At 37.0% G+C, this 27304-nt stretch overlaps 1 protein-coding gene across 1 annotated transcript; it reads right to left on the bottom strand.

The window, feature by feature from the left end:
* Positions 1–1330: 1330 nt before the first annotated feature.
* SLCO4C1 (solute carrier organic anion transporter family member 4C1) lies at positions 1331–26536 on the bottom strand (the record flags this gene model as incomplete). Its single annotated transcript, XM_079548379.1, has 13 exons — positions 1331–1455; positions 2558–2695; positions 3642–3706; positions 5601–5788; positions 7615–7768; positions 8390–8585; positions 10257–10401; positions 10693–10808; positions 11648–11769; positions 12073–12169; positions 14418–14612; positions 20666–20929; positions 26305–26536. The coding sequence occupies 13 exons, from the start codon at positions 26534–26536 to the stop codon at positions 1331–1333; spliced, it is 2037 nt and encodes a 678-aa protein (XP_079404505.1).
* Between the last annotated feature and the right edge of the window lie 768 nt (positions 26537–27304).

Below are 27304 nucleotides of genomic sequence, written 5' to 3'. Positions count from 1 at the left end.
ATTTCAAGGGAAGTTAACCAGCTCTATTAGCTCATTTATAAGGCAGCTCTGTTACCAGGAGACTGTCAACTAGATAAAGAGTAAGCTTAGATGTATTCTACTGCTTTACTCCTCTGTCTGAAAAAACATGCAGCCTTGTGCTTTAAGGTTGTGCATTCTACTGTTGAGTTTTTAGTTCCACTCTTCCGAACAGTTCTAGCTCAAAAAAAAAAAAAAAAAGGAAAAAATCTACAATGTCTTCTTGAGTTGTTTATTTACCATCTTCATGCTTCAGAAGCTGCATGTAGATACTCTGATTAAATATTACTTTGCTTCAGTGCTTCTTTAAAATTTTTTTAGTAGACTCCGTGTGTCCATGTAACCAGAGAAAACAGGTATACATAGCTACATAAAACTGCATCATCAGCACAAAAGAAAGTTGGCTTATATTAACTAAAATAAGCACATTAACTTGTTCATTGAAAAATTTCAGCAAATATTGAATAATTTCAGTAGTGTGCAATGAAATTTAATATTTGATACCAGTGGCTAAGTCTCAGCTGGTGCACTAAGCAAGAACACAGTAATAATAGTGCACAGTAAGCAAAGAGGAATAATTGAAGATACATTTTTCTACTTTTGCTACTTGCATACCTACTTTCTGCCATTTCTCAGCATTTCTTTGAGTTCAGAAGTCTAGGACTCAGTCACATAGAAATAAGATGCATACAGAGAAGTTGTAAGAAAATAGATTTTATTTTCACAGTTTTATAGAAAAAAATGTTAACTATGCCTAAAGAAAGGAGCTTAACAGCATCTTTCTGTACAGATTTCAAATAGAAACTAAGGCACTTAAATAACATTTTGCTGTCACAAATGCATCTACCTATAACAATTTACAGTTTTCTACAAATACTAGCAAGTGAGCGTACACCATTAAGGTAACATGTAAAACTATTTAAAACATGTCCTTACTTGCACATACCCTGGCATATCTACACTCAAAACTTGTATCTAACATACTAGTTCAGAAAGTGTGCACAATGAAATAATCCCCATTTTAAACAGTGACAGTTCCCTTCAATGAACCAGGTTCCACATACGTGGCTCACAGTCAGCCAATCCAGTTCATGTTATCTTTTGCCTTTTTTTTTTTTTGATTGGGTGGGTGGGGGAGGAGAGAGGGGGGAAGGGAGACAAGGTGAGGGCCTGGGGGATAACAGAGATTGGAATATTCTACCACATTTTATTCAAGTTATAAATGAGACTAGAAATTTAAGGGTCTTTTTTTAAATGTACACAGTGAAGCTTACTCTTAATCTGTTTTGAAAGTCACTGATTTGTTCAAAATTTATGCATGTATAGCAGATACCATTTCTGAATCCTTTTGTGGCAGAACTGGCCTTGGCCGTGGAGGTTTATACAAAAACACTGCCATGATCACAAAGATGATCGTGATGATTTTGCAAGCAGCACCTAAATGCAGAGAATAGAAGAGTCTTTGTTGCAGTCATCTTTGATGGTGAGACAAGTATTTCAGCCACTTACAGTTTCACACAGTGAAACACACTGTCAGATGTTAAACATATTGAAATTCATAATATCAATTAAAAATATGCTTTAGATTAACTCAAAGGGCAAGTAAACTTCCAACTGACTTTAGAGAGCTTATCTGCCTTCTGGTTCTTGCCTGCATCAGCAGCTATTACTATTACTTCAGTTCTGTATTTCCTCACCCCATTCTAGCCTGAAGTGCAAGTCTTCCTTACTTCTTTCTTCACTACTGTTCCTTATTGCATCAGTACTCTTTGCCACAAACTAGAAGTGACTATGACAAGTACTCTCCCTCAGCTACCTTGAAAAAAGTCATTTAATTTACCCAAAGGTACTCAGTGGTGTTTGTCTTACACATGATCATGTTCTACCACTGAACTACATCCACATCCAAAAGATTCCAAAATTTGATGATGTGACTCTTCATTTTTCAGCTTGAAGATTAGTACTAGCAATTCAGTTTGTACACCGTAAGATTACAACCACTAGAAGGTATTACAACTGCATCACAGCCTGCCTTCCCTCCTCCAGATATGCATTTCACACACACAACTAACAGCCCATTAAAGAACTTGGGAAAATTTTTTGCTACTATTCAGAGACACTTAACTGAATTCTTAAGTTAACTGAGTGAGAAGAACCAGAGTATGACAGAAGTACAGAAGTCCTTTAGACCTTAAGCTATCAGCAGACCACAACAGATAAGACTGAAATGTGTGCCAATCCCTGAGAATTCAGAAGAGCAAAATTATTGTGTGTTATTGTTTTCTCTTCTAGGCTATTCTTAAGAGTAACTCAATGGAGTCTTGCATCTTCTCCTCCAGTATTTTGCTTTTTATTATTTGGGAAAAACAAAGTTTATTGTTATTGCTACTGTTGTTTTAACTGTTAATTTAAAAAAAAAAAAAAAAAAACAACAAAAACTAGTTCAAGGCTGTTTTAAAAAACCCCCACCTAGTAGTCAAGGTAGCTAACGTCAATACATCAATTGCCTTGTACATGTATTTAGTATGAAGTCACTTACTTATGCTCATCAAAAGATACGCCATTTTTTCATTGTCATAAACCCAGCAGGCTCCTTTAGTTTTACATTCATCAACATCCCACAGAGAACAACTCTTATCTATTGCAAAGCCAAACAAAATTGGTCCAGGAACAGTACCTAAAAAACAACAACAACAACAACATGGCAACATACTAACATTGTTAAAGGGTTTCTACAACACTTAGCATCCTATTTAATTTCTACCTGTGATTATGTTTATTTTTGTTACACTTTATCAGTAGAATGACCTGGATTGTTGGAGTTTCATTATGTTCACCAAAATAACACTCACACTGACAGACAACTGATCTCAAAAAGTAAATTATGTAAAAGTATTACATAATTATATACAAACCTAGCCAGTAACTAAGCCTTGACTCAGCCTTGTACTATGTATGCCATTTAAAGCATCCAAGACAAAAATAAGACCTTAAAATTAGCAAATCAGAGAATATCTACATTTAGTGTAATTTTTTTTAACTGAAGTTGATTCACCTATCCAGCTATCTTTATTTAGAGTTTTAGTGAATTTCCACATAAAGACTGAATAATTAGCAATTTATGTGTAATTTTACAATTTCAGTCATTCAAAAGTTTTTGAAAGGGAAAGGAATATTCCATCTGTCCCCTTTAGAAATAAAACAGCATATGCAGCAGTAACGTTACTGGTTAAGACTGTCACCCTCCTGTGACTGTAAACTTCATGTGCTAGACACATGATACTGTTTTCCATAGCATAGCTTCTTAGCAGGATCTCAACTTTAAGAATACAACTTCCTCCAGCACTGGGGGAGGTGACAGAGGGTACCTTTTGCAGGAAGAATGATAGTTACCTACATTTTATTCCTGCCTGTGACAGCAAGAAGAGCTAACATGAACATGCATAATCTATTCAAGGAATTTGAGTTCTGATAGCACTTGCCTTCTAACAAGTGTATTTCCTAAGCCAGCAAGATACTACTACAAGACCCTCTGGAAGTTTCTTAATGCATCATTAAGTTTAGAAAACAGTCTTAGAGAAGCAACTTGTTCAGAGACAGGAGTTTCAGCAAGAGTTTTATACCTAGTAGTCGTAGAAACACTGACTGCACTCCAAGAGCAAATGAGCGCTGCTTATCTGGCACACATCTGTAAATAGAATTACAAGAAAACAACTTCTTAACTGATTCTTTTCCCAGCTATTTTTCCTCACTGGATATGCTTTATCTTAATGTATTATTTTAGCCTGCTGACTGCACACAATTTTAGAAATCCAGCACAAAACAAATAACTAAAGAACTTTAATACCTGTTTCCACAAAAGAATAGAAGCAACTCCTATGGGTTATCAAGGAATTGTATATTAAACTATGTTTAACAATAAGTAAAAATCTAACTTACTAGCAGCACTTTGATATATTATTGAACATTTTTTCCACCAGAGAACAACCAAGGATTAAAGGACAATGCTAGAATGCTATCCTGAGCAACTATTCTTGAAAAAGCAATGTATGAATAGAGACAGCTTCAGCACAACACTCACAACACAGTACAGCCTTACAATAAATCAGTTTTGGTCTGTCTCATACAAATTAGTGTACTGATGCAACACTAGAAGAAATCACCTCCTACCCATTTCTTTCAGATATTTCCCTTGGTGCAAATTATTTTATCTTCATCACATTTTAAAGATAATACATAAATATTAAGTGCAACCTACTCTGTCATTTATGTGATTTTGTTTCTGTAGTGTATTCTTTACTCAACCTGTACTAAGTATACTGAAGTGCTTCATCCAAGATGAGCAGTGAAAGCCATCTGTTAGGATTCCCCTACCCACAAAGACAATTGGAGGTAGGAGAACAAGCAGTCTTCTATGGTGTGTTTACTTCCAGCACTAGAATACTGTCATGAACACACAGGTTTGCATTTCAGTGTGTACAGAATAGACTTGCTGGAGAGATACATATCAAAATATTCTGCAGTAATTTAACTCACATTGAGCACTTCAAATTAGTTCTTGATCATTGGAACTGCTCTATAGTACTCAAGAACTGAGTAACAGTTTCAATTTAAGAGTTTAAAGATTCCAAATTCAAAATGTTATTACTCAGAATCACCTAAATAAAATTGTCAGTTCAGTTCTGAAGATTGGGCAGCATTTCACACTCGTATGACCACAGACTAACATGGCAAACTCTTAAGCCCAGGTGGACACCACCCCTGAAAAGAGACTATTTCAAACTACAGCTGCAGTATCATTGCCCATCTCCACTATCCAGAAAGTTGGCAAAAAAAAAAACCAACGAATTTAACAGCCACCACACCTTACCTTCTCCTCAAGTACCATGGGTAAAAATGCATATATATCTACACAACAAATACTTTTTTTTCCCCTCAGAAATATTTGAAGTACAAGTCAAATTTCAACATCAAGTTAAAGACCTCAACCTTCACATATACACATTGAAAGAACAATAAATCAAGCTTTTATGCAAGACAGCCAAGACAACAAGTAACAGCCACATACACGCTGCCACATCTCATATTAACTACCTCAGAATCCCAATATAACAAAATTAATACGATAGCAAAGGTAGTCTATAGTTCCTACAGCCAAAATTGAATTGAGGAATAGGAATTAAATAGATATTGACTGATTGTTATTTTCTTAGTAAGACCTGAAGTCCTGGAACTAACCATACACAGAGTAGTTGAATGTTTTCCCCATCCAAAAAAATGGCAAATTTATTCCTTGCTTTTTGACCACAGAGGTCAAATGAATGCTCCCATGAAATAGTGAGCTTTGCTTCTACTTTTTCTGCAAGTAGGAAAGATTATTTTTACTGATTCAAACATTATCTACTTAACTACAATGAACAACTATCTCTCCTTCAAATACTGCCTGCTAAGTGCACAAAATACCACAAAAGAAAATCCTTTGCACATATGATTGAATCCATATTACAGACTAAAATGAATTAAAGGGTTTCACTGATCTCAGTTCTCACTTACATGTTTTCTCTAATGCCCAAAAAGCGTACCTGAGAACGGCCACAGTAGATGGAGTAACAGCCATAAATGTAAAAACAACAGCAAAAAAGAAATAGATCAGAAATAAAGGTAAATATTTGCATCGTGTTGAACATTTCCCAGATACAGCTTCAAAGAGAAAGTCTTCTGAAACGTTTTCTCTCTTCAGCTTCCCAATACACGAACAGTTGTAGTAAGTCTAAAAATAATTTATAAAACAAATTAAGTAGACATCATTCTAATATGGTAGGTATTGTGCATTTGCATCCAAGTGAATTAAAAAAAAAACTTGACTTCAAGTGTGGGAAGTAGTCTACTTCCTTCTGACCATATGACCACGTAACCCCAATTTTTTTAAATTGATTCAGCAGAATTTGACTGATCCAGTGACCACCTGACCAGTAATCAAAACAGTCAACCTCTATTTTGTGTGCAGAAAGTTCCGAGGTACAAACATAAAAAGCTTAAAGTAAAGATATTCTAGAGTCAGAGACACAGATACTCAGTACACTATATTATAAACAGACATCAGCAGAATAAACCTTGGAAAGCTATCTTTCATACTTAAATCCTACTGCAAATCTTTGAAGGTTTTTTTTTTTTTTTTTTAAAACACATTATTTGGAAAATAAGTTGGTTTCACACAAATCATTTCTTAAAAAAAAAAAAAAAAAAAAAAAAAAAAAAAAAAAAAAAAAAAAAAAAAAACACCATTAAAGGTTTCAGGGGCTGGGTGAAATGCTCCTTTCTTTCCAATTAGTTCTTTCAAAAGTTTCATGGTTGAAGAAAGTATATCCAAAAGCTACAGATCTCTTACAGCACAATATATCTAACACGTTTCTCAAAAGATGTTTTCACTAAATTAACTACTGGTAGCTGCTCCCTTGCTTATTAACCAAAGCTGCTGATTATTTCCAAAAACTCAAAAATCTTACTCTAAGCAATTTTAACTACAAAATTGCTGTTGCTTAAATGAAGTTCATTCTTTAGATTCAAAGCTACTTATGTCATTATTTCCTCCAGTTTATCTTCAAGCTTAGGTAATACAAATTCAGTTTCAACCACAGCAGAACAACTGAGATAAACGCAGGAGTCCACATACTTTACATGAGCTGTCAGCAAGCCCCATATCACATGGCTTTATGCTTTTTGCTATAAACAAACTGGTTTTCACAGTAGGCTGTACTTGACAGGAAAAGAAATGAAGGCTTCCCTTTTTCAAGACTACTCCTGAAGACTTAACGAGGACAGAATTGATGTTGGGCTGCTTTTTTAAGGATATGATCAAACTGAATAGTTTTAAGCTCTTCATTTAAATCCACTCTAGTTTGTTTTCAAGAGAAAAATAACAAAGTCTGAACTTTCCACTGGGAGAAAAAAAAAACAACAACAACAAAAAAAAAAACACAAAACAAAACAGTCAAATCAGATATAAGAAGTCCCCAGCCAATCTGTTCAACTTGCCTCCCTTTAAGGCTTTTCTTCCTACACTCCCACAGCCCTGCTCAAGTGTTTGTTATGCTAGCAGAAACAAGGAGAAAAGAGTCTACCTTGCTGAACTAATCAGCCACTTTCATAAATTCACGGTAGAGCAAAATTACTTTCCAGGGTGTGACTTTCCAGGTTTGCAAACACACAGAAGCATACTGCCATGCATATAATAAACATTATATTATTCTTTAAGATACTAGATAAGAATTGCAACTTAATGTCAAGGCAGCTGGTGATTTCTACTATTGTGATCAACTCAATGTATCAAACCTGGATTTGCTTTGAATTTTCAGCAGTAAAAGGTCTAGTGGAAGTAACATCAGCAATGAGACACTAAGCAAATGAGAAACATATCAGCATTCACCCTACTTACAAGCGTATGTGCTTCCAATTCACATAAGATTTTCCCGTAGTAACCATCACTTTAGTGATACTTATTTGCTATCATACTGATGGGAGAACACTTGCCACATAGAATATATTTTGTATGAAAAACAAACAGGCTAAGTCAACAACTTGCATACAATAAAGCACCTTTTTCTTGTTACTAAGATTAGACGATGTACATCCTGCAAAACATGGAGAAAAGTACTGGACTTCATCTCTGCCACAAACAGGGTAGTATCTGGAAGTGGAGCATCTGCACTTAGCATTGCATGGTGCTGTTAAGTTATGTAGCGTGCCTGTTCTGAAATAATAATAGTTTTAAACTAATTATAAGCAGCAGACATGTAGATAAGTAATACACTATTCATAGAAGAACAAATCTCGATTAGTCCAAAGACTAATTCATGCTCATAAATAATTCATACTCAAAAATAAAGCAATTTCTAGTAGATACAGAATAAAAAAGAATTACTTCTAGAGTTCTAAGTAGTTTTTTTTTTGTTATTACTGCCACAGGTTTTTTCAATTTAGAAACAAAGAAAGATAAAGATTTGTATCTCAACCCAGTTCCTCTTCTTTTCTCCCTCCCACATACATGTACGCTTGAAGTTCTTTAATTTATAGTTTCAAGAAAAAATGCAGCAATTAAAATTCAGTAACATAATACTACATCTAGAAGAGCACCCTCCGACCATCCCCAGACAAGCAGACTTGTCTGCTCAGAGCACTTAAAAGTTGCATACATATCATTGTTTTCTTATTCATCTATTACACAGATCCCAAGAACAACATCTTGAGTTTCATAAAACAGTTCTGTTTTCATACATCAAGGTAAAATTATGACTTTAAGATTCCGTACTCTAATGTAGTTTTCTTAGTTTAAACAAACACTAGCACCAAAAATGCATCAAAATATATTTACCCATTATAGGTTTCAAAAACACCAGCAAAAGGCTCATTCCCACATTTAGCAACTAAAAAGACTGTGTTTAACAGAAAGGCAACTGAACAAGTGCCTATGATGAACTTGATTATGTTTTTGCAATCCATTTTGTACTTGGATACCAAGATGCCACTTATGACTTGGCCTATTGCTGCTGCCGGAACTAATACAAGCCCTAGAGGAAAACAAGAAAGCAGCAATTATACCGAAGCGCAACACATAGTAAGTGAAGTAATTCAGAGAGCAATTTCATGTTATGTAAGAAAAAAAAATCGTAACAGTTATGGGTTGCATCTTAAGGTGTAGAGTAAGAAATGTAATAGTTTCTGTGAAAGCAATTTATCCTGTCTTTATATTACCCGTAGTCTTTTCAGAAGATCAAATTCACAGTGTAATCTTTAGACATACAAATTTGAAGCTCAACAAGGCAAACCAAGATTACTTAAGGGTACTTAATTCTGGGCAGAAAACTCTGAACACTACCAATCTGCTTTATGAAAATACTACTCCATGGTTTCTCAGTATTTTTCCTCATCTATATTCTTTGTTCCAAATTCGTGCTATGAACTTTTTAAACAACAGAACATAGCTATACAGAAGGCAGCAAAAGATACAACAAAGCATCTACAGAAACTAAAAACTAAAGTTCTCAGAGACCAAAGTTGGCCAGTTTTGCTCTCATAATCTATACAGATTTATCCCTACATACTATTGGAACTTCAGAAAGATAACTGAAAGCTTAAATATAGCTAAACTCCAGTAAAACAGAGTTCCAAGGCACAACTTGAACTGACAAGGGATATTTAGAGACTTGAGATACAGCTGCAGAGCTGTACAGGCACATATGCACATAGAGAAAGGCTCAAAGTATAACACTCAAGACTAGGTTGCTCTTAGTTCAGGTAACTCTAGCTTTCAACATGACCGTGGACATTTCTTCAAAATTCTGCATCTAATTAACACTACAAATATCAAACTCAAAGTAAAATAGACTAGAACAGGAAAAATTAGTTTTCTCCCTCCACTGCTGACAACAGTTTAACAATTCAGCATATATTCCAATGCATTTCTGCTGGAAACTTACAGATAACTTTGCTCTGAAGCAAAGATGACTAAATAATAATAGCAGTAGCTATTTAGAATTACCCAGAGGACTAAGTCATTGAGAGTTAGTGGAGAAAGAGCACTTCAACTACCATACGCTTGCACTAGTAGCTGGAGTAATTTAGCAAGATGTTCCAGAAATACAAAGCTGGCCATAATACAAGTATCTCTTGGCCTACCTGCCTTGATCTTGTTGCTATCCTTGAAAGATGACTACAGACTTACTCACGTGATCCTAACTAGTGCAGCTTTTCCATCACTTACCACATTGATTTCTACAATACTAGCTTTTCAAAGCCCTTCTTTTTCTACCTATTACTTCTGCCTATCAGGTAACAAAAATAAGAGGGACTACAGCTTCGTGCTTCTTTAGCCAATTTTAAACAAAGAAAATTAAATGCCATTCATCAAAAATAGAGGAATAAATTAAAGTGTCACTAGCATACAAATTTTTCATTCCACTTTGAAAGTTACTATTAGTTTACTGAACATACAGACAACTCAGATTTTCACCATTGGCAAATTAAAAACTTGGGTTTTAATTCAGATAGGCATAAAGAGCTTAAAAGATTTTTCTGCTGTAAGAACCCAATTTTAGCTGTTTTCAAACAAATAACTTCTCAATAATCTCAGAAAATACAAGACAGACTATATTAGCTCCCAACTGTAACCTAGTAAATATGTTAAAGATTTAAAAAAGAAACAAGCAATAAAAAGCAAAAAAAAAACACAACCCCATTACCTCCAAGAGTTGCTGAAAAACTTGATGTCATTCCAAACTGATTTTCTATAAACTTTGGTAGGAATGTGGCAAAGCCAGTGGCAACTAAAGCTTCTGAGGTGCTGGCTAGTATTAGACTCATAAGCACAGGATTCTTCAACAAAATCTGTGGAGAAAAGTTTGTGTAATTTCCAGAGTGTTATTCCATCATTGCACCATGTAAACTAGATGCCACTTTATTTTCTAGCAGATACTTTCATGCAGAACTTCACTAATACGCTGCTCATGTTAGCAGTCAAAAACATCAAAACATAATATGCTTTATTTCTCAGTGACTCTTAAAACTTCTGCCACAGCACTTTGAAGATGAAGTTACCTCAGTAAACATTCATTTAACACCTGAAAAGAGTCTTATTCTCAGAACATATCAGTTTTATTAAGTTCTATATTTTCTTACCAGGAGAGCAATAGGAAAGTCTTTAAAATTTTTTCCAATATTCTTTGTTTCAACAAGTGCCTCACTTCCATCATTATGGGTTTCAGAGATTTTTTCTGCCTGTATTTTTGCTGTTCCTACAGCAAAAAAGGAATATTTATTAATAAAGAAGATGTTGAATAACAGTGCTCAAGACTTAAAGCAGAAGGAAATACTACAATAAACGTTTCCTTTCTACCATAAGACTAATTGAGTATTTCTATTGACTTGGAGCCAGAGAATATCAACAATTTATTGCTGTGGGAAAATTTTAATTAAAGGCCTCATTCTTCCCTTTGATAATGTTGGCTGTAATAAGATATTAGCAATTACATCTTAAGAATTTTAGATTCTTAGTCCATTCCCTGTTTTCATAATCCTCACGTTCTGCCTGGTTCACTACTTCATTGTTCCTTTCCTTTAGATCTTTCTTTCAGATAGATGCTCTTCCAAGCAACTACCTGCCTCAGCAGAAAATGTGTTAAAACCTTCTTTTTAAGACTGCTCTGCAATACTTGAATTCATATTCTACCCATAGCTATAATGCAGTAGTCAAAGACAACAATGCAAGAGTTAAGCTAGTAGGATTTCCTTATGATTTTTGGTGATAAGCAAACATCTTTACTTAAATGCAGTCCTGTGAGCACCTAGTTGAAAGCATCTTTCAAATTCTGACTGTCAGTTCCCATATTCTATCTGTTTCCAGTCCTGCTCTACTTTCCACTAGTACTTGGAAGATCCTTCCTCTGGCTAATTCCCCATGTTTTAAAGGGTAACTAGTAATAAATACCTTTTTATTTCAATAAGGCTTGGGCTGTTACATAATTAACTGAGAATCAGAGGAATCAGCCTCTGAGTCCAGAACTCTAGAGATAGAAAGAGATCTCCTTTACAAAGCAGCTCTCATTCCCATTTAAGAAAAAAAAATAAAAATTACCCGGCAAGTATTTCGGAAAGCATGAAAATGGTATTATCAGAAACCAAATTGCAAAAAAGCATACAAGGAATCCTATCCACCATGCTCCAAGCCAGCGTGGATCATCTTGGTCCATCTGTGTACTGGAAAAATAATTTGGGAAGAACTGATGAAATCATGTCACTGATTTCAGATGTCCGTGAGATAGAAAATTCTTTTTTCTAAAAGTAGATGAGACAGAAGGTCCTTGAATGTTGTCACTTTGTTATTTATGTGCATTAAAATTTGTTGTTTACATGTTAAAGTACGAAGTACACTCATGATCAGTATTTTCAAACAAACAAACAAAAAAAACCGAACCATTTCTCTTCCTCATGTGGAGAAGAGTTGAAGATTTTAATAAGTACTATTAGCAATGAAAACAGGAACTAGAAGACTCATCTTGCCTTTCTGGGATCTTGATATCAATATAAATATTAAGTAGCTGTCCTCCTAAGACATAGCCAATAGCAGGCCCAAGCAATGACATGGCATAGCCAATTCCTGGAAGAGAAAATAAATTATATTTTTAAGCTTCCTTTTCAGGAAATTCCTTAACTCAACTTCAGACCAAGTGGTTTCTTAATTCAACCTCTTCTTTCAGTATCATTGCTTCAGGTACAGTATGCAGAAGAAAAAGTTTGTACCTTTACCTCAACACAGAAATTTGCAGCACTCATTAAAGCTACATTCTCTGAGGTTTAACATACCAAGACACACACTTCACTTGCACTGTTTGCATACATTGTTAGATTACCTTCAGCACATCCTGTCCTGCAATCTTAAACAACCTGTCATAAAAGTTTCTTAATTGCAATTATTACAAGCATCAGTTGTTAGAAGCATATGCATGCTGTCTTTAAAAACCTACATACTTTGATCTTCAATTGAGTGCAGATTTTTATTTTTTTTTAAAGTTTCTGACAGGAGAAATATCTGCCACTTGAGTTTGTGGAGAACTTGCTTCAATTTCCTGATGTAATTCTAATAATATAAAGCCATGGATTTGAATTACTCCTGGCAGTTAGGTGAAAAACACTAAAGCTGCAGCTGTAACTATGTGCTACAGAAAAGCAGTCTTAAGTCTATATTGCTTTTGTGTTAGTACAAGACTTTCTTGATGTCACAGCCTTTCTGGCCTATCAGACACTTCTGTGGCATATTAACACTGTCGGCAGAAGAACTCTACTACTAGTTGAAAGACTGTCTGCAAACTAGAGCTGTCAAAATAAGACATGCATTCCTGCTGCCAAAGCTCTGTGATTTTCATCCTCCTCCCCCTGCCCCCCATGTTGAAGAACCTAGACTTCTAGAATGTTTCCAGATTGTCTGTTTTATGAGTATTATGAGTATATGATTTCATTCTCTTAAGATAGCAAGAAGTAGTGGCAGGGGAGAGTGAAATAGAACAGACACACCAGAAAGTTAGAATAAATATGCAGTTGATGAGTCCTAAGTTTACCTCTATTTTAGTTACAATGACAAGCTAATAGAAATACTCTACATTCACATTCATCCTACATAACTTCAAATTTCTATGATCCTTATTTCTCCTACAAACTATTCAACCTAAATTATCATTTGGAACTTCTTAACAGTTCCCTGGCTTTAGATATAAATATGTTTCTGCTGAGCAAGGTAAGAAGTCTTCACAAAACATCCCTATTTTCAAGAAGGAAGAAAACAACAGCTTGTATCAAGCAATACAATATATTTTTAATCTTCAATACAGTGTTATTAAGGTTAAAAAAGACTATATATTATAGGCTTAATGTAGCTACCTGTCCTCTCACTGTAATTCCCTCCAGTTTTTATTCCATCAAGTAGAATACACTATTCTGCTAAATTCAGCAGGTATCCAAAGACTGCAAATGAATCAGGTTTATTATACTGTCAATTACATTTTAAGCCTCTACACTAATCACATCTCTTGACTTTTCAAGACGCTTCTTGATCCCTTAATCATACCAACAGTACTAACTTTGCTCTATTTATGTGTACAAGCCTTAACTCATAGTAAAGACAAACAAAATTAAGGGCTGCCTTGATTTAACATAAATATTTAACATAAATAACTAGACACTTGGTTGGCAGAAGATGAGGTGGCTTGTCTGGAACAATTAAGCAAGAAGGGTATGCAAGTAGATGATGACTTCAGTGATTTCCCCCTAAGAGAAAAGATTAACACTACGAGTTTTTATTCTTTAGCTTTCTAAGAGCTTGATAGTAAATATAAATCTATTATCTGCATTACTAGGTAATCTCTTTACTTTCAAGTAAGGCAGGAATATATATCGGAAGTATGTTTAAGTGCCATATTTGGATGTGACTAGAAGACTGCACTGATCACACGATGCTCATAAGTGTCCCTGTCAGCTACTGACTGTCTACTGTCTACTGTAGCTGCCCACTGTCAGTAGAGAGCTAATAGGTATGGGTAAAGGACAGATACTAGCAGTAGACATCTTACCTGAACATATTGTTTATATGAAGGCTATATTAAGCCCTTTCAGTTACTGAGATGACAGAAGAGCAAGAGAGGGACACAAAGCAACCTCCTGGTAACCCTGCAAAATTACTACTGAAAAGACTTCATACTTACAGCAGTACTCTGCAAGTTATAAAACTACTTCATGCACATTAGCATACAATGATGAAAGATGAGCCTTAGGTCAATACATAAAACAATTCATTGGATATTGTAATCTGTGATCTTTCCAGACAATGTATTATAAATGGACTTAAAACTTACCTATATAAAGGGAAGATTTGTGCTTTGGAACACTATCATCAATAAAAGCTGTCCCTAAAGTATACAGAGGAGTTCCTCCAACTCCCAGCAGCAGCTGTCCCAGTATAAAGACATAGAGATAATTGGAAAGTGAAGACTTTGTCCTGGTACTGCAAGTGAAATTAGCAGAGCTTGTTCCTGAAATCTGGCATGTATCTGAGGACATAAACAACAAAATTTTAAAGGCATACTACCTAGCTCATTACAACTGAAGAACTTGTATTTATTCTACATATACATATTATACATGACATATGACAGTGCATATATTCTGCACTGTTGCAGCCAGACTCCTATTCTAGTTTTCACACCTACTATACCTTATGCATGACTATACTAACCTTCAGTTATATAATATCCTCTTAAAGAAATATGATTACAGCAAACAAAAACAGGTTTTTTTCCTTACCAATACAAACATATGGATGAAATAGCCTTATTAAAACACTTTGGCCTGAGGACCAAGTGTATGCAAAAAAAAAAAAAAAAAAAAAGTCAAATGGTATTCAACAGTTTAGGGAACACTGCTAGGAAACAGATATTTAAGTTTGGTTTTGTGCCCTACAGTAGTTCTGAGGAGCACTAGCAACAGCCTCCATTCTTAAGCAAAGAAATACAATGGCCTGAACAGCAAGAGGAAAGTTGGACTGCTGGAGAACAAAGTGCTACAGTCAGAGTTATAAATAAATAAATAAACAAACAAACAAACAAACAAACAAACCCACCCTCACACACAGAAATCCCACAACACAAATCACCACAGGAAGGAAGTAGAGCAGAATGCATCTGCTGTGCTCCTGTATGCCTCTATGCAGAAAGGAAAAAAAAAAAAACCAAAAAAAAAAAAACACGAAATGAAGACAGTATGTTTTTTCTTTCCCTTCCCCTTCCCTTCCTATCACTGCACTTTCAGTAACAGACAATCCCAACTGACAAGATCAAAAGAAAAGCATGTTTCTTTCTTTCCAAGCTTCTCCACAGAACATACAACCTCGAGGAAAATAATAAACCTGTCAATTTGGTGAAAACAAACCATCCTGAGAAAACATGAAAACAACCTTTGAATCAGGTAAGCTCACTGATGAATGCTTTGGGCTCTCAAGACATAAAACAAGAAAAATCCTGCCACTCAGTTTTTTGTTTTGTTTTGTTTTTAAAAAAAGAAGGCTGACCAACATTGTCATAAATGCATCATTGGCTTTTATCGTTTCCTTTCTAAAGCAGCAGCAGTACCTGTATACCATATCCATACCTGTAGTAGAGTCATGTACCACATAACAAGTACATTAGTGCTATTGTATACAAAGTGGCCAATTCTGAATGATTAAACACTTCAAGGGGAGTTATTAGCATTTTAAATCTTTCCCAGTCAGGAACAAGCCTCATTTTAATGTTTCTTTGAAACCACATATGGTATGTTTTAGTATGAAGCACTTCTCTCATGCTCCTAGAATTTGTTTTCCACTCAGTGTCAATCTATTTTCTTTACATCTTTCTGCACAAAAGATCAATACTGAGGTCTTATATCCAGTTAACTTTTTACTATTTATATGCACAGTATCTAAAGTTATCTATTGCAAGACAGCATTTCCTACAGTTTTCTGCTAACATACATGTCTGTGTACAGCATGTAGAGAACACCTACAGTTACCATTTAACTCTAAATGCCAATTAGGCAAGTCTGAATCAGCATTAACTTATTTAAGTTTCGCACTTTAAATAAGAGTACCTTGCTCTTACTACTTATCTGTACTTATCTGAAAATAAGTAATAAACTGTTTAAGAAAATTGCATGAATTTTATTAAGGTACTAGTCCAGCTTGAGATCCGCGGGATAGCTTCATGAAATAAGATTCCACAGGCTAATGGCCACCAAGCTCTGACAGACTGCTTCTCCATGAATCCCTGTCCCCACACCAAGTGTGTTCTTCCACATCAATTTAGAAGCCTTATGCCATTGTGTTACTAACTGAGTATAGCCTCTGTCAGTTTTCTAGCTTTTCAGCCAATATAATTATTCTCATGCAAAGATGAAAATTTATCACACTTTTTGTTTTCAAATCATACAATTAAAACTCTATCTCTATGAAATTATGAGAATAATGTATACTTTAATACAATTACAATCTTTGTATTTGCATCATCCACTAGACTTACTGATTTTTAGCTAAGCAAATATACATGCACTTACTGATTGCAGTCATAGACTTCATATTTCATTTCAAGAAAATTCTCCAAACAGTATTCACTAAATGAAACAAACTGTGATGAGATTAGTTTAATTCAGGGTCAAAATTGTCATCAAATGGCAACTCACTGTCTTTACCTCAGAAAATCAAATAATCCCCCTCTTCTACTAGTATAAAGTTTTGAACAGTCAAATAGCCTGGTAATGTGCCATAGGTTAATCTAAACTGTATTAGTTCCACCATCTTATGATCTGTGTGGAAGAGAAAGCACTGGCTTTACATAATCAAAAAAGTCTAATCTGAGATAAGCCAAGCTCTGGGAGAAGTTTAGATGGGTAACTAACCACTTCTATCCAACTTTTCCTCTATAAAACTGCTCTTCTTTTTAAAAACCATTGGATTAGTATTTTGAAGGGCAGAACTGTTTTAATGACAATATTATCTAAAATGGTAATTATAAATCTCCTTCCATTCTTTACTTTAATATGCCTATCTGAATACAAGTTACGTAAAGGGGAAGTATTCCCAAAGACTTAATGCTAGTGCAACATGCTAGTCAAGAAGGCAGAACTGCAACATGCTTTAGCAATTACATAAGTTGGAAATAATACAGATCAAGACTAGCTTTACTCATATCGTACACTGGATGTGGCTGTTTTGTTTGTGTAGGATTTTTTTTTAGTACATTAAAAAGTGCGATGTGGAGAAATAAAAGAACAGCTTAATTTCTGTTCCCTCTTAAGCTTAAAAAATATCTGTCTGTCCTGTAGGTTTTGAATGGGGAAGAGAGTTTTAAGGAAGATTCAGAATTCTGGGACAAATTCTTAGTTTCTGTGAACGGATGTTCTGTAACTCTGTAATATATAAGTGGTATAGAGAAATATACCAGATAGTGTGAAGAACAGCAGCTCTATCCATTATCTGACTTATCTGGTGGTCTGTTCAGAGACACAAACCAAAAGGAAATCCACAGGCATGCCAGTGGTGAAGAAAGAAAACAGTCAAATTAGAGGTTGGCATCTCACATATTCTGCTCACCCCATAGCCCTCTTACATGTTTTAGATGTACCACAGTCTCCTTCATTATTTAATTTGTCCTCTATATGTTCCAGGAAAAGAGATCAGTTATTGCCATTCTGAAGAGATCCACTAGTTATCAGCCCCTAGTTGACTAATCTACATTCAGAGTTTCCAGCACTACAGAGAACTGCAGAAAGGCGCTCAAGTCATTTTCATTTTTGTTAAATCACACCACATGCATTTAAACTTAAATAGTAGAAATGAAGGGTTTTGTGGAATAATTCAGGCTGCTGGAGGCATCTGGAAGTTGTTTAGTCCAGCCTCCCAATCTAGTGTCAACACCGACACCAGATGAAACTGCTCAGAACTCAGCTCAGAAGGGTTTTGAAAAGCCCTAGGGAGAGAGACTGTCCAGTAACCTCTTCCAATGCTTGATTATCCTCATAATGAGATTCTTCCTTTTTTCAAAGTGAGGATCTAAATTTTCCATTTGACATGAAAGTCATTTCAATAGGAATTGAGATAAACGTAAAAAAATATATTGCTTATAACAGCATTTCAACTGTGGTTTTTACAGCCCTCATACTGTGTCAGAGTAATCAAATAATTGCTGAATTATAATAAACCCACTAGATGGAGCTCCTGACTCCAAATTTCAGATCTAGATCAGAAGATTCTATGACTATTTAAAGATCCTAAACAAGGATCTTTAATAACAAAACAGATTATATCTACATCACAGTTTTGAGTTTCAAGAATTTTTGGAGATCAGAGAAGACAGAAGCGTTTGAGTTTTTCTATTTATAAAGAGACAGTCCACTGGTTAGCTATTCATTAAGTAAGACATTGATTTAACTATTTTTTACACTGCAATAATATTTCCAGTGAAACAGTTCTGAGCAGGTAAACATGCTATGCTACAAAGAGGTACACAGATACCTCGTGGTAAAACAGTAATTTCTAGGAAGTCTACAGGACTTCAATTTCTAGATTAGGTAATAATTTTCCTGGCAGTCAATCAATGTTATACTGAATTGTACTTTAAAGTCATACTATAGGTGAAGCTCACTGGATTTACAAATAGATGAACAGAAATAATCAAGTAAAAAAACTAGGTGGTGCAAAGTACCAAGCAGATGTTAACAAAAAATAGACTGCAAAACTTTTAAGTTGCACTCATAACTTGAGTTCACTCCCAGTATGTGGTCTTTAAAATACTCATCCAAATGATAAGCAACAAGAAAGGTTTGGACTGTGTTTGGTACTATTAAGTTTTACAACTAAATGTGCAGCTAAGATACTTCATCATCAAAACAAGCTAAACCGGGCATCCAATGAAAACATGTACTCTGGTTAACTTCACTGTGAAAGAACGCTGTTGTACAGTACCTGTAAACTTGCTTTGAGTCTGCCATAATACACATTTCCTGAATTCTGCAGCCATTTATTTTTGATAGTGTTTTGTTTAAGTCAGCTTAGACCCTTAAACCTGTTCACTGTCACAGCACAAGTATCTGCATTACAATAGTCAAAAAATTAAGTATGAATTCAGTTAGCTTTATAGGGCCATGAAGAAGAAAACACATGCGCCACTTGAAACTTTCTGCACAGATTCTGGATTTCAAAACTCAGTGTAGAACACAAACCCCAATAAAGTATTAACTCCTACAGCATCTTCACTGCCAGATGAAATGGCAGATGTACTGACAAAACAGGAACAGACAGATACTTATCAAAATTGCTAGTAAGGGAAAGAAACCAGTTGCAATAGTTTGCTATCTACCTTCAACACTCTTGTGCTGCCAGTATCTCACTGCAATAGAAAACAAAGCTACAAACAAGTCAGAACTTCCTTTAGATTAAGTTCAGCTTCCCTTACATAGTAGAGAGATATAAGAGTAATAAATAGTAATTGCAAAGAAATGAGTATGTGGTATAGCCAGAAGCAAGTAACTCTTATAGCAGCAACAAGCTTAATGTGTAATCATCTGTTGAAACTTTTTCATTTGGCTCTATTAAGTTAAAAGCTAGATTAACTTCTGCCTCAGGCCCTCATTTATTCAATGGGGAACAGTAATTTACCAAAGTTATTTAACTAATAATCAACATCTTGACAGCTTATGAAAGTGCATGGCATCTTGTGATTAACACTTGAAAAAATATAAACGAGTACCAGCAGCTGGAAGTCTGAGAACATTCCACCAGATTGCTTAATAGCTACTGAGATTTTCAGTTAGCATGTTAATATACTTAGTCACTAAAGAAATTTGCTTAAGCAATGCAATAACAATTAAGATAACCGTGAAAAATTAAGTCATCCTTCTTTTAAAATATCTGGATGTTTCCTTGTTGGTTACAGGTGTATCACCACACAGAAATACAAGCAGATGGCATTAAATACACAGCACTCAAAGTCTTGAGTTACGAGCAAAGCTCTGTTAAGACATCAGAGTTGGATACTACCACGATTTCGATACTGCATGTTTCTTCTTTACTTAAAAAAAAAAAAAACACAACATAAGTACAGTCAGCATTTTGGACAAACACAGTAAAACTTCTTAATGAATTACTCAACATGCCTCTGCATACCTTTGATAATAGTTCAAAATCTAGCAGAACTGCAATGTGTAGTGGCCTTTCAACAGACAGTAATTCTGACAGCTTTCCTTTGACGTTTATTCCACATCACTGACCTAACCTGCATTCTTACTGATGAATAAATACCAGATCATTTTTTAATCTAAGTGAATTTTGATTATACTCATCAATACAAATAAAAAAGCACTTTACTCAACCTCAGATCTATTCTGAAAAAGAAAGTTCAGTGTACCGAAACAGCTCGTGAACTCATGGATTTACTTTCACTACTAGGAAATACTACTCAATTTATACAACTTCAACAAAGGTTAACTAGGCTGCCCAAAGTAAGAGTTGCACCAAGTTGCTACAAAGAATAATGAAAAACAAAGCTACGTTTTCAGAACATAAGAATAAGCTTACCTTCAAGTTTAGCTCCATGGTGATATTTTCCACTACTGAAGTGCGGTAAGGAAAATACAAGTGAGCCCAATCCTAGCATAAAAGCTGAGAAAGCCAGCCATCGTGGTTTGTGCCCTCTTTCTCCAAAGAAAGATACGAACAGTGACAATACACAAAACGCAATGTCATAGCTTGCAGATATCAAGCCAGTAAGGGAGCTGTTCAACTCATAGCGCTTCTCAATTGTTGTGATACTGACGTTGATCAGGCCATTTACCACAACGCCTACAAGAAACAACAACAGAAATGTAATTAATAAAAAATTCTTAATTTGATGGGGTTGCAAGGACAAACTTACCATCATCTTCCACCACCAGAGGAAGACTAACAATATATTTACAAAGCTACATTTTAAGGTACTTATTGACTTTTAAATCCAAGCATATAGTGGATTCATATGCTGTCAAGACAGCCAAGCTGCACGGAATCTATTCAATTTTGTTCTCTCCTGTGGGGAGAGCTTTAACACTCAGCTACTCAGTACAGCAAAATGTCATACCCCATGGTCTGCCAATGTTATTAAGGTTCCAGATTCAGTTTGAGTTGCAAATTTCAAATAAAATGTATTTCAGTTTCAGGAAAAAAAAAAAAATGTAAAAAATTAGTCAAGTTTCTGATTTGCACGAGGACACAAACTAAGACTGAACCAACTTACTTAATACTAGACACATCTTTTAAATATGGACATCAAATAAATAGTATTTACTCCCTATCACCACAAAAGGAAGATACAAGGCCTTTGAACAGATATCTTTATCTATGAAGTTAAAAATATGTAAAACAATTTAAAGACGCTGCAACTGTTTCAGAGCAACCAAAGTGATTTAACTGACAAAAATGTCTCTCATGCAGAAGTATGAGATGACCTTGAAAAACAAAGGCCTCACAAAAGCTGCTATGCCTATGCAGTGGCAAAAATGAAATCCAAAACAAAAAAACAAAAACAAAAGAAAAAAACCCAGCCAAAAGTATAAGTTACGTTAGCCATGGTTTGCAGTGCAAGCTGGTTACAGGTACTAGCCTGAATTTCTTATCCTGCCATACATTCTGCTTCCATATGAGGAACTAGTTAAATGCCCATACCTTTACTTTAATAGTCCCAAAATAACATTCTGATACTAGTCAGATGAGCAACTATGCTTCATAATATTGTCAACTAACTACACCATAGTCTAAACTGTGCCTTTAATAAAACACTGAAGGAAAATGTTAGGTGGTCTTCAAATCGCAGTTGCAAATGAAATCAAAACATTGTGAGCACCTCTTACAGAACAAGCCCTACATTTATCCCTCCTATTTCTAAGAATTCAAACATGATTCTCTGCTGCCATTCCAGGAACAGCACGGGAGGACTAACACTGGGGACAGCAGTGGATTTAAGACAGTTTTCAACAAGCACTGCACTATCAAGAGATGCAATTACACAAAGCTGAATTTCAACAGACCTTCTTAGAGTCCACAACATATTAAAAAAAAAAAAAAAACACTGATTAACCAGCTGATTTTTTAATCAGTAGAATCCCCGCCATCACTTTACTTTTTAGCACAATCTTGATTATCTTACTATTGTCACTTCATTAAGGATAATAATTTCACCTATCACTCCAGGCACAATACTTAAATTCATATGAGATGAACAGCACTATTTAGGTGTGCCTCAATGTCATTTTTTAATTCTTCGGCAGCTTTATTCATTCTCTCCAGAGGAGCAGTGACCAAAGAACAATAGAAGCATGAAGGAATGAACAAACAAATACTCCTATTTGCAGAGCACTTTGAACACTTGCTGCAGCTTTAAAACATTCACATGAAGGAGGAGAGCTACTCCACAAGTTGATTACTGAATTAGAAGACACTGTTGCTTGCAGTTTACCAGTTATCTTAAATTTACATCCATTAAAAAAAAAACCTACAACGCAATTTTATTGGATAATTAGATTCATCTGTAAAATGCAGATGTGATGAATGGCAGTTTAACTTCTCCAATGCCATTATCTAGTCATTAACCACTAAAGCCTCTTCAGGAAAGAAGAGACCTAGTTGATCTCCGCTTTATCTGAAAAATGAAGACATCTTAACACTTAAGTAGTAGTACAGAAATTATGTTTTAATTAATCTCATCCAAAACTTTACTGTCTTCCCACGTAAGTTAGAAGCTTGAGTACAGTGTGAAGTGATCCACAAAATCTAGATTAGTTATAAATGAATTTCATTTGCTCCAACAAAAAAGAAGGAAAGAAGTTCATTTTTTCTTTATCTGCTTACCAAAAAGTGCTTGACAGGTATTCTACATGTCGCATATTTAAGGTGATGGTTTGCAAACATCAAGTTAAATTAAAATAAAAGGTCTTTCCAGTGACAAAACTAATGAGTGTATAAAGTACTAGTGCTATCTGGAGTGTTCAACCAGATTAGCCTGGAGCAGTCTCAAAGACCAGGTCCATTGATTTGTTGAAAAGAAACACTGCTGACATAAGGGATAAACAAACTATCTGGCATTCAAAAAAGTGAGATAATTTTTACCTTGTTTTCTACTGTAATTATGAACTGCAGCATATCCAGTTACAGTATTACATGATGCAGTCATACATTTACGCAATTCAAGTGCCATACAGAAATCAGGTATTAGTCATGTAAGCATGTTCTGCACAAAGAAGAGTTTTCTATACTGGAAATACAGGTTTTACCTGTACTTGAAACAAAAACTTCCAGAAATGAAGAGTTAAGTTTCAGCTCAAATCTTCCAAGCAGCTGAAACACAGGTAATCAGCTGCTACTAGGAGAAAGTAACCTACAAATACATCTCTTTGGTTAAGCACGCACTGCTGGAAACTACCTACCGTGTTTACTCCCTCTGTAAATGGAAGGGTGTTCACTATTCTTCAGCACACTAACAAATAAACTAGAGGTACCTTAACACTAGGAAATCTTGTAGATATGTTTTATCATTCTCAGTGATTATTTCTATAATTTGGAGGATAAATGAAATACTTCAGATTCAAAGCAAGATAGTACTTTAACTTCAAAATCCTACATAGTTTGTGTTGCTATCTAAGTCCTTCAACTGCAGCAGCAGAACATCTCTGCAAATTGTCACATATTACTAAATTTCTTGTCAGCAAATTCTCATTCTCTGTTTCTGAAGTGACAGTGTAAGTCCCCAGTGACCAATTCCCTTGTTGGCTTTTTTTTTTTTTTCCAGAAAAGTTCAGATAACATCTTTAAGAATACCACAGAGTCCATAGTTACCAAACCTACATCAGCTTTCAAAGTAAGTGAGCTCTGAACTTTCATTAAGTCTCAAAATCTAGACTATATTAAACAAGTGTTCCTCTGAGGTCTGCCAAATCTCTAGTTAGATAACAAGACTAAGAAGCCTTAAGGAACACCACACAGCATCTTAAGAGATTAAGACATATGCTTTATGACTGAGAACAAACCCTATTAGCAGTAAGAGATAAATTGAAGTGATACTGAATTTTTCATTCAGCCAAGCAAACTAGCAGTCAGCTTGCTAATTTTAAGAAATACTGTTTTCACAAATTGAAGTGCTGGAAGAAGTCAAGATGCTCTTTAGTACATAATAAAACTCTGAAAACTTTTCAAAGACAATTTCAGGATGTTTTTAGTTTCCTACCCCTATTTTTCTAAAATCTTTAGCAATTCAGTTACCACAGCAGTTCATTCTGTAATAAATCATTCCACCCCTCCCTTACTCTTTACTGTTTGAGAAAAAAAAAATTGAGCTATGGAGAGACAACTGTAACAATAACCACCTCCTGGCCTTCCCAACAATAGTGCAGCCATTCAAATACAGGCAAAGAAAAGCTGCTTCCGCCTCAAATCCTCTAGACGCTTTTTTTTCTAACTCAAAACACGTATGCTAAGGAAAGATCAGGTTCAGAACAGGCTGAAATCAAATCCTGAAAAAGCCCTGAGAGACACTTGAGAGTTTTCCAATATATATATGGGCAACAGGCAGCTCTCTAAGTTTTAAGAGTCTCTAGCCCAGCCCTCCCAAGACCATCCTGGTTCCACACAGGAAAACTGACATTCAGGTCCTGTTTGCCTTCAGTACAGGCTACTCATTGTCTTGGCAAAGGATGGCCCAGGTGGCCAAGAGGGCCAACAGCATCCTGGCCTGCATTAGAAACAGTGTGGCCAGCAGGAGCAGGGAGGTGATCATCCCCTGTACTCAGCACTGGTGAGGCTGCATCTCGAGTACTGTGTTCAGTTTTGGGCCCCTCACTGCAAGAAAGACATTGAGGCCCTGGAGCGTGTCCAGAGAAGGGCAACGAAACTGGTGAGGGGTCTGGAGCACAAGTCTTATGAGGAGCAGCTGAGGGGGCTGGGATTGTTCAGTCTGGAGAAGAGGAGGCTCAGGGGAGACCTCATTGCACTTTGCAACTTCCTGAAGGGAGGTTGTGGTGCAAAAGGGTCTGGCCTCTTCTCCCAGGCAAATAGTAGGACCCGAGGAAATGGCCAGAAGTTATACCAGAGGAGGTTTAGGTTGGACATTAGGAGAAACTTTTTCTCTCAGAGGGTGGTCAGGCACTGGAATGGCTGCACAGGGAGGTGGTGGAGTTGCCATCCCTGGCAGCGTTCAAGAGGCGCCTGGATGAGAAGCTATGAGATATGGTTTAGTAGCTTGTGATACTAATAGGAATGGGAGGGTGGTTGGACTAGATGATCTTGCAGGTCATTTCCAACCTTGTGATTCTGTGATGCGCACACATGTGCAACACAGTTGAATTTTAAGGCAGTTGTTTATGGCTTTTTGGTTTGTTTGTTTTTTCCCCCTGGGAGACACAACCTTCTCTTCTAGCTATTCCAATAAAGTTCAAGGTATATTCTGTAGTATATGAATCCAGTGAAGATCCAGATGAGGATCTCAGCTTTCCTATCCTCAGGTTTACACATTTGGTATGCCAACACTACTCTTTTCCCTCAGCTATCATTCCAAATTGCTAAGCCTAAGGCTCACTGAGGTCCCAACAGGTCTTGTTACCAAATACAAAAAGGATGGACAAGAATACCTGGAACTCCACCTTCCCCAAAATCCAAGCTGCTGGTTGGGTGACAGACTGACTGGGATCCAGAGAACAAAACCTGATTTTTGAAAGCCATCCTAATCACCCGAAGTCCCACATTGCCATGCCAAGGGATTTTATTAATTAGAAGGCAGGTAACAAAGTGCACAGGTAGTGTGCTCCAGTTTTATCTATCAGTGTATGCAAGTAATTTGTTACCTTTCAGCCTGTTAAGAACATCACTTCCCTGTGAATGACTGGGAAGATATACAGCAGTCAAGAGCTGATAGGGTCAAGGGAGTCAGTGGTGCTCAGAGGTCACCAGGGAGGAAAAAAAAAAAAAAGAAAGAAAGAAAGAACAGAAAGAAAGAAAAAGAATAGAGTCAGGTACGATGACTAATACTGTAGGGTCAGCTTCCCCATCCAGCCCTCGGTGTTCTCTTCCCCACCGCTCAGCATCACGATCGGACCCCAGCACCTCGGGGAGCTGATAGTGATGTACCGCCTCTACCGCCGATCCGGGGAAGGGAAACACCTGCGGGCAGCAGGAGGCTCGGCGGGACGGGTTACCTTGAAAGATGGCCAGCAGGCTGTAGGCAACCAGGTAGCCCTCCGGGGTGTTGCAGAACTGCAGAGCCTTAGGGGTGCAGCGGCCCCAGCCGCAGGGCCCCTCCTCAGTCTCCTGCGCCGGCGGAGCATCGGCAGCGGCACCTGCCCCGGCGGGGCTCACACGGCGCCGACCGCCGAAGTCAGGGGTAGGGGGCTCGAACGCCGGGTTCTCGATACCATCGTCGCCCTTCATCGCACCGCAGCCACCCGCCCGGGGCGGCAATGCTCCCCTAAATACCGGCAGGGAGGCCCGCCCCGCCGTGGGCAGGTAGCGGCACCTTCCCCTCCTCCCGAGGCGGAGGGCCGCGCCCTACCCTGCCCTGCCCGGGCCGCTTCGGGCCGTGCCCCGGACTCACTGCCGCCCCCCAGAGCCCCGCGTCGGCCGTTACCGCCTCCCAGCCGGGATCTGCCCAACGGCCGCTGCCAGCCGCGGCACGCGGGGAGGCGGCCCCGGCTCCTCCCGCGAGGCTCCGTCCGCTGCCCGCCCCGGAGCGAGGTAGGACGAAGGTCGGCAGTCGGGCTGGGGGGAATGGAAGTAAGAGACGGTGAACCGGAGAAAGGTCTCGTGAGTGCGCTTCACCGGGACCGAGCTCTGCAAAGCGCTTTTAAACACAGCTGGGAAAAATGGAAACGATGTTTTTCCAGATACGGTACTTTCCAGCATTAGGTAAGAGCGTTAGCACACATCCTGGATGTGGAAACACATTTACAAAAAGACCTGCTGTTGGCAAATGCCATCTTTAGACAATATTATTCCCCTGATGTACGGTAGAGTTTCCAGCTGAGGGAGCCGTCAGTCTGCGAACCCAGCAGTAGTGCTGCAGGCACGGCCGTGGGGCTCTGTCAGGTGCATCAGGCAGTGCTGGTCTGTGCCTACAGCAGGAATTAATTCTCCAATCTGTACAAGAGCAGCCTGGAAGGAGTTCAGGGATTAATGAGCTACCGCCACCGGCAGTAACTG

Source organism: Tetrao urogallus, assembly GCF_951394365.1.
Source record: "Tetrao urogallus genome assembly, chromosome: Z".
Lineage (NCBI taxonomy): Eukaryota > Metazoa > Chordata > Aves > Galliformes > Phasianidae > Tetrao > Tetrao urogallus.
This window is presented reverse-complemented; position numbering and strand designations above follow the sequence as displayed.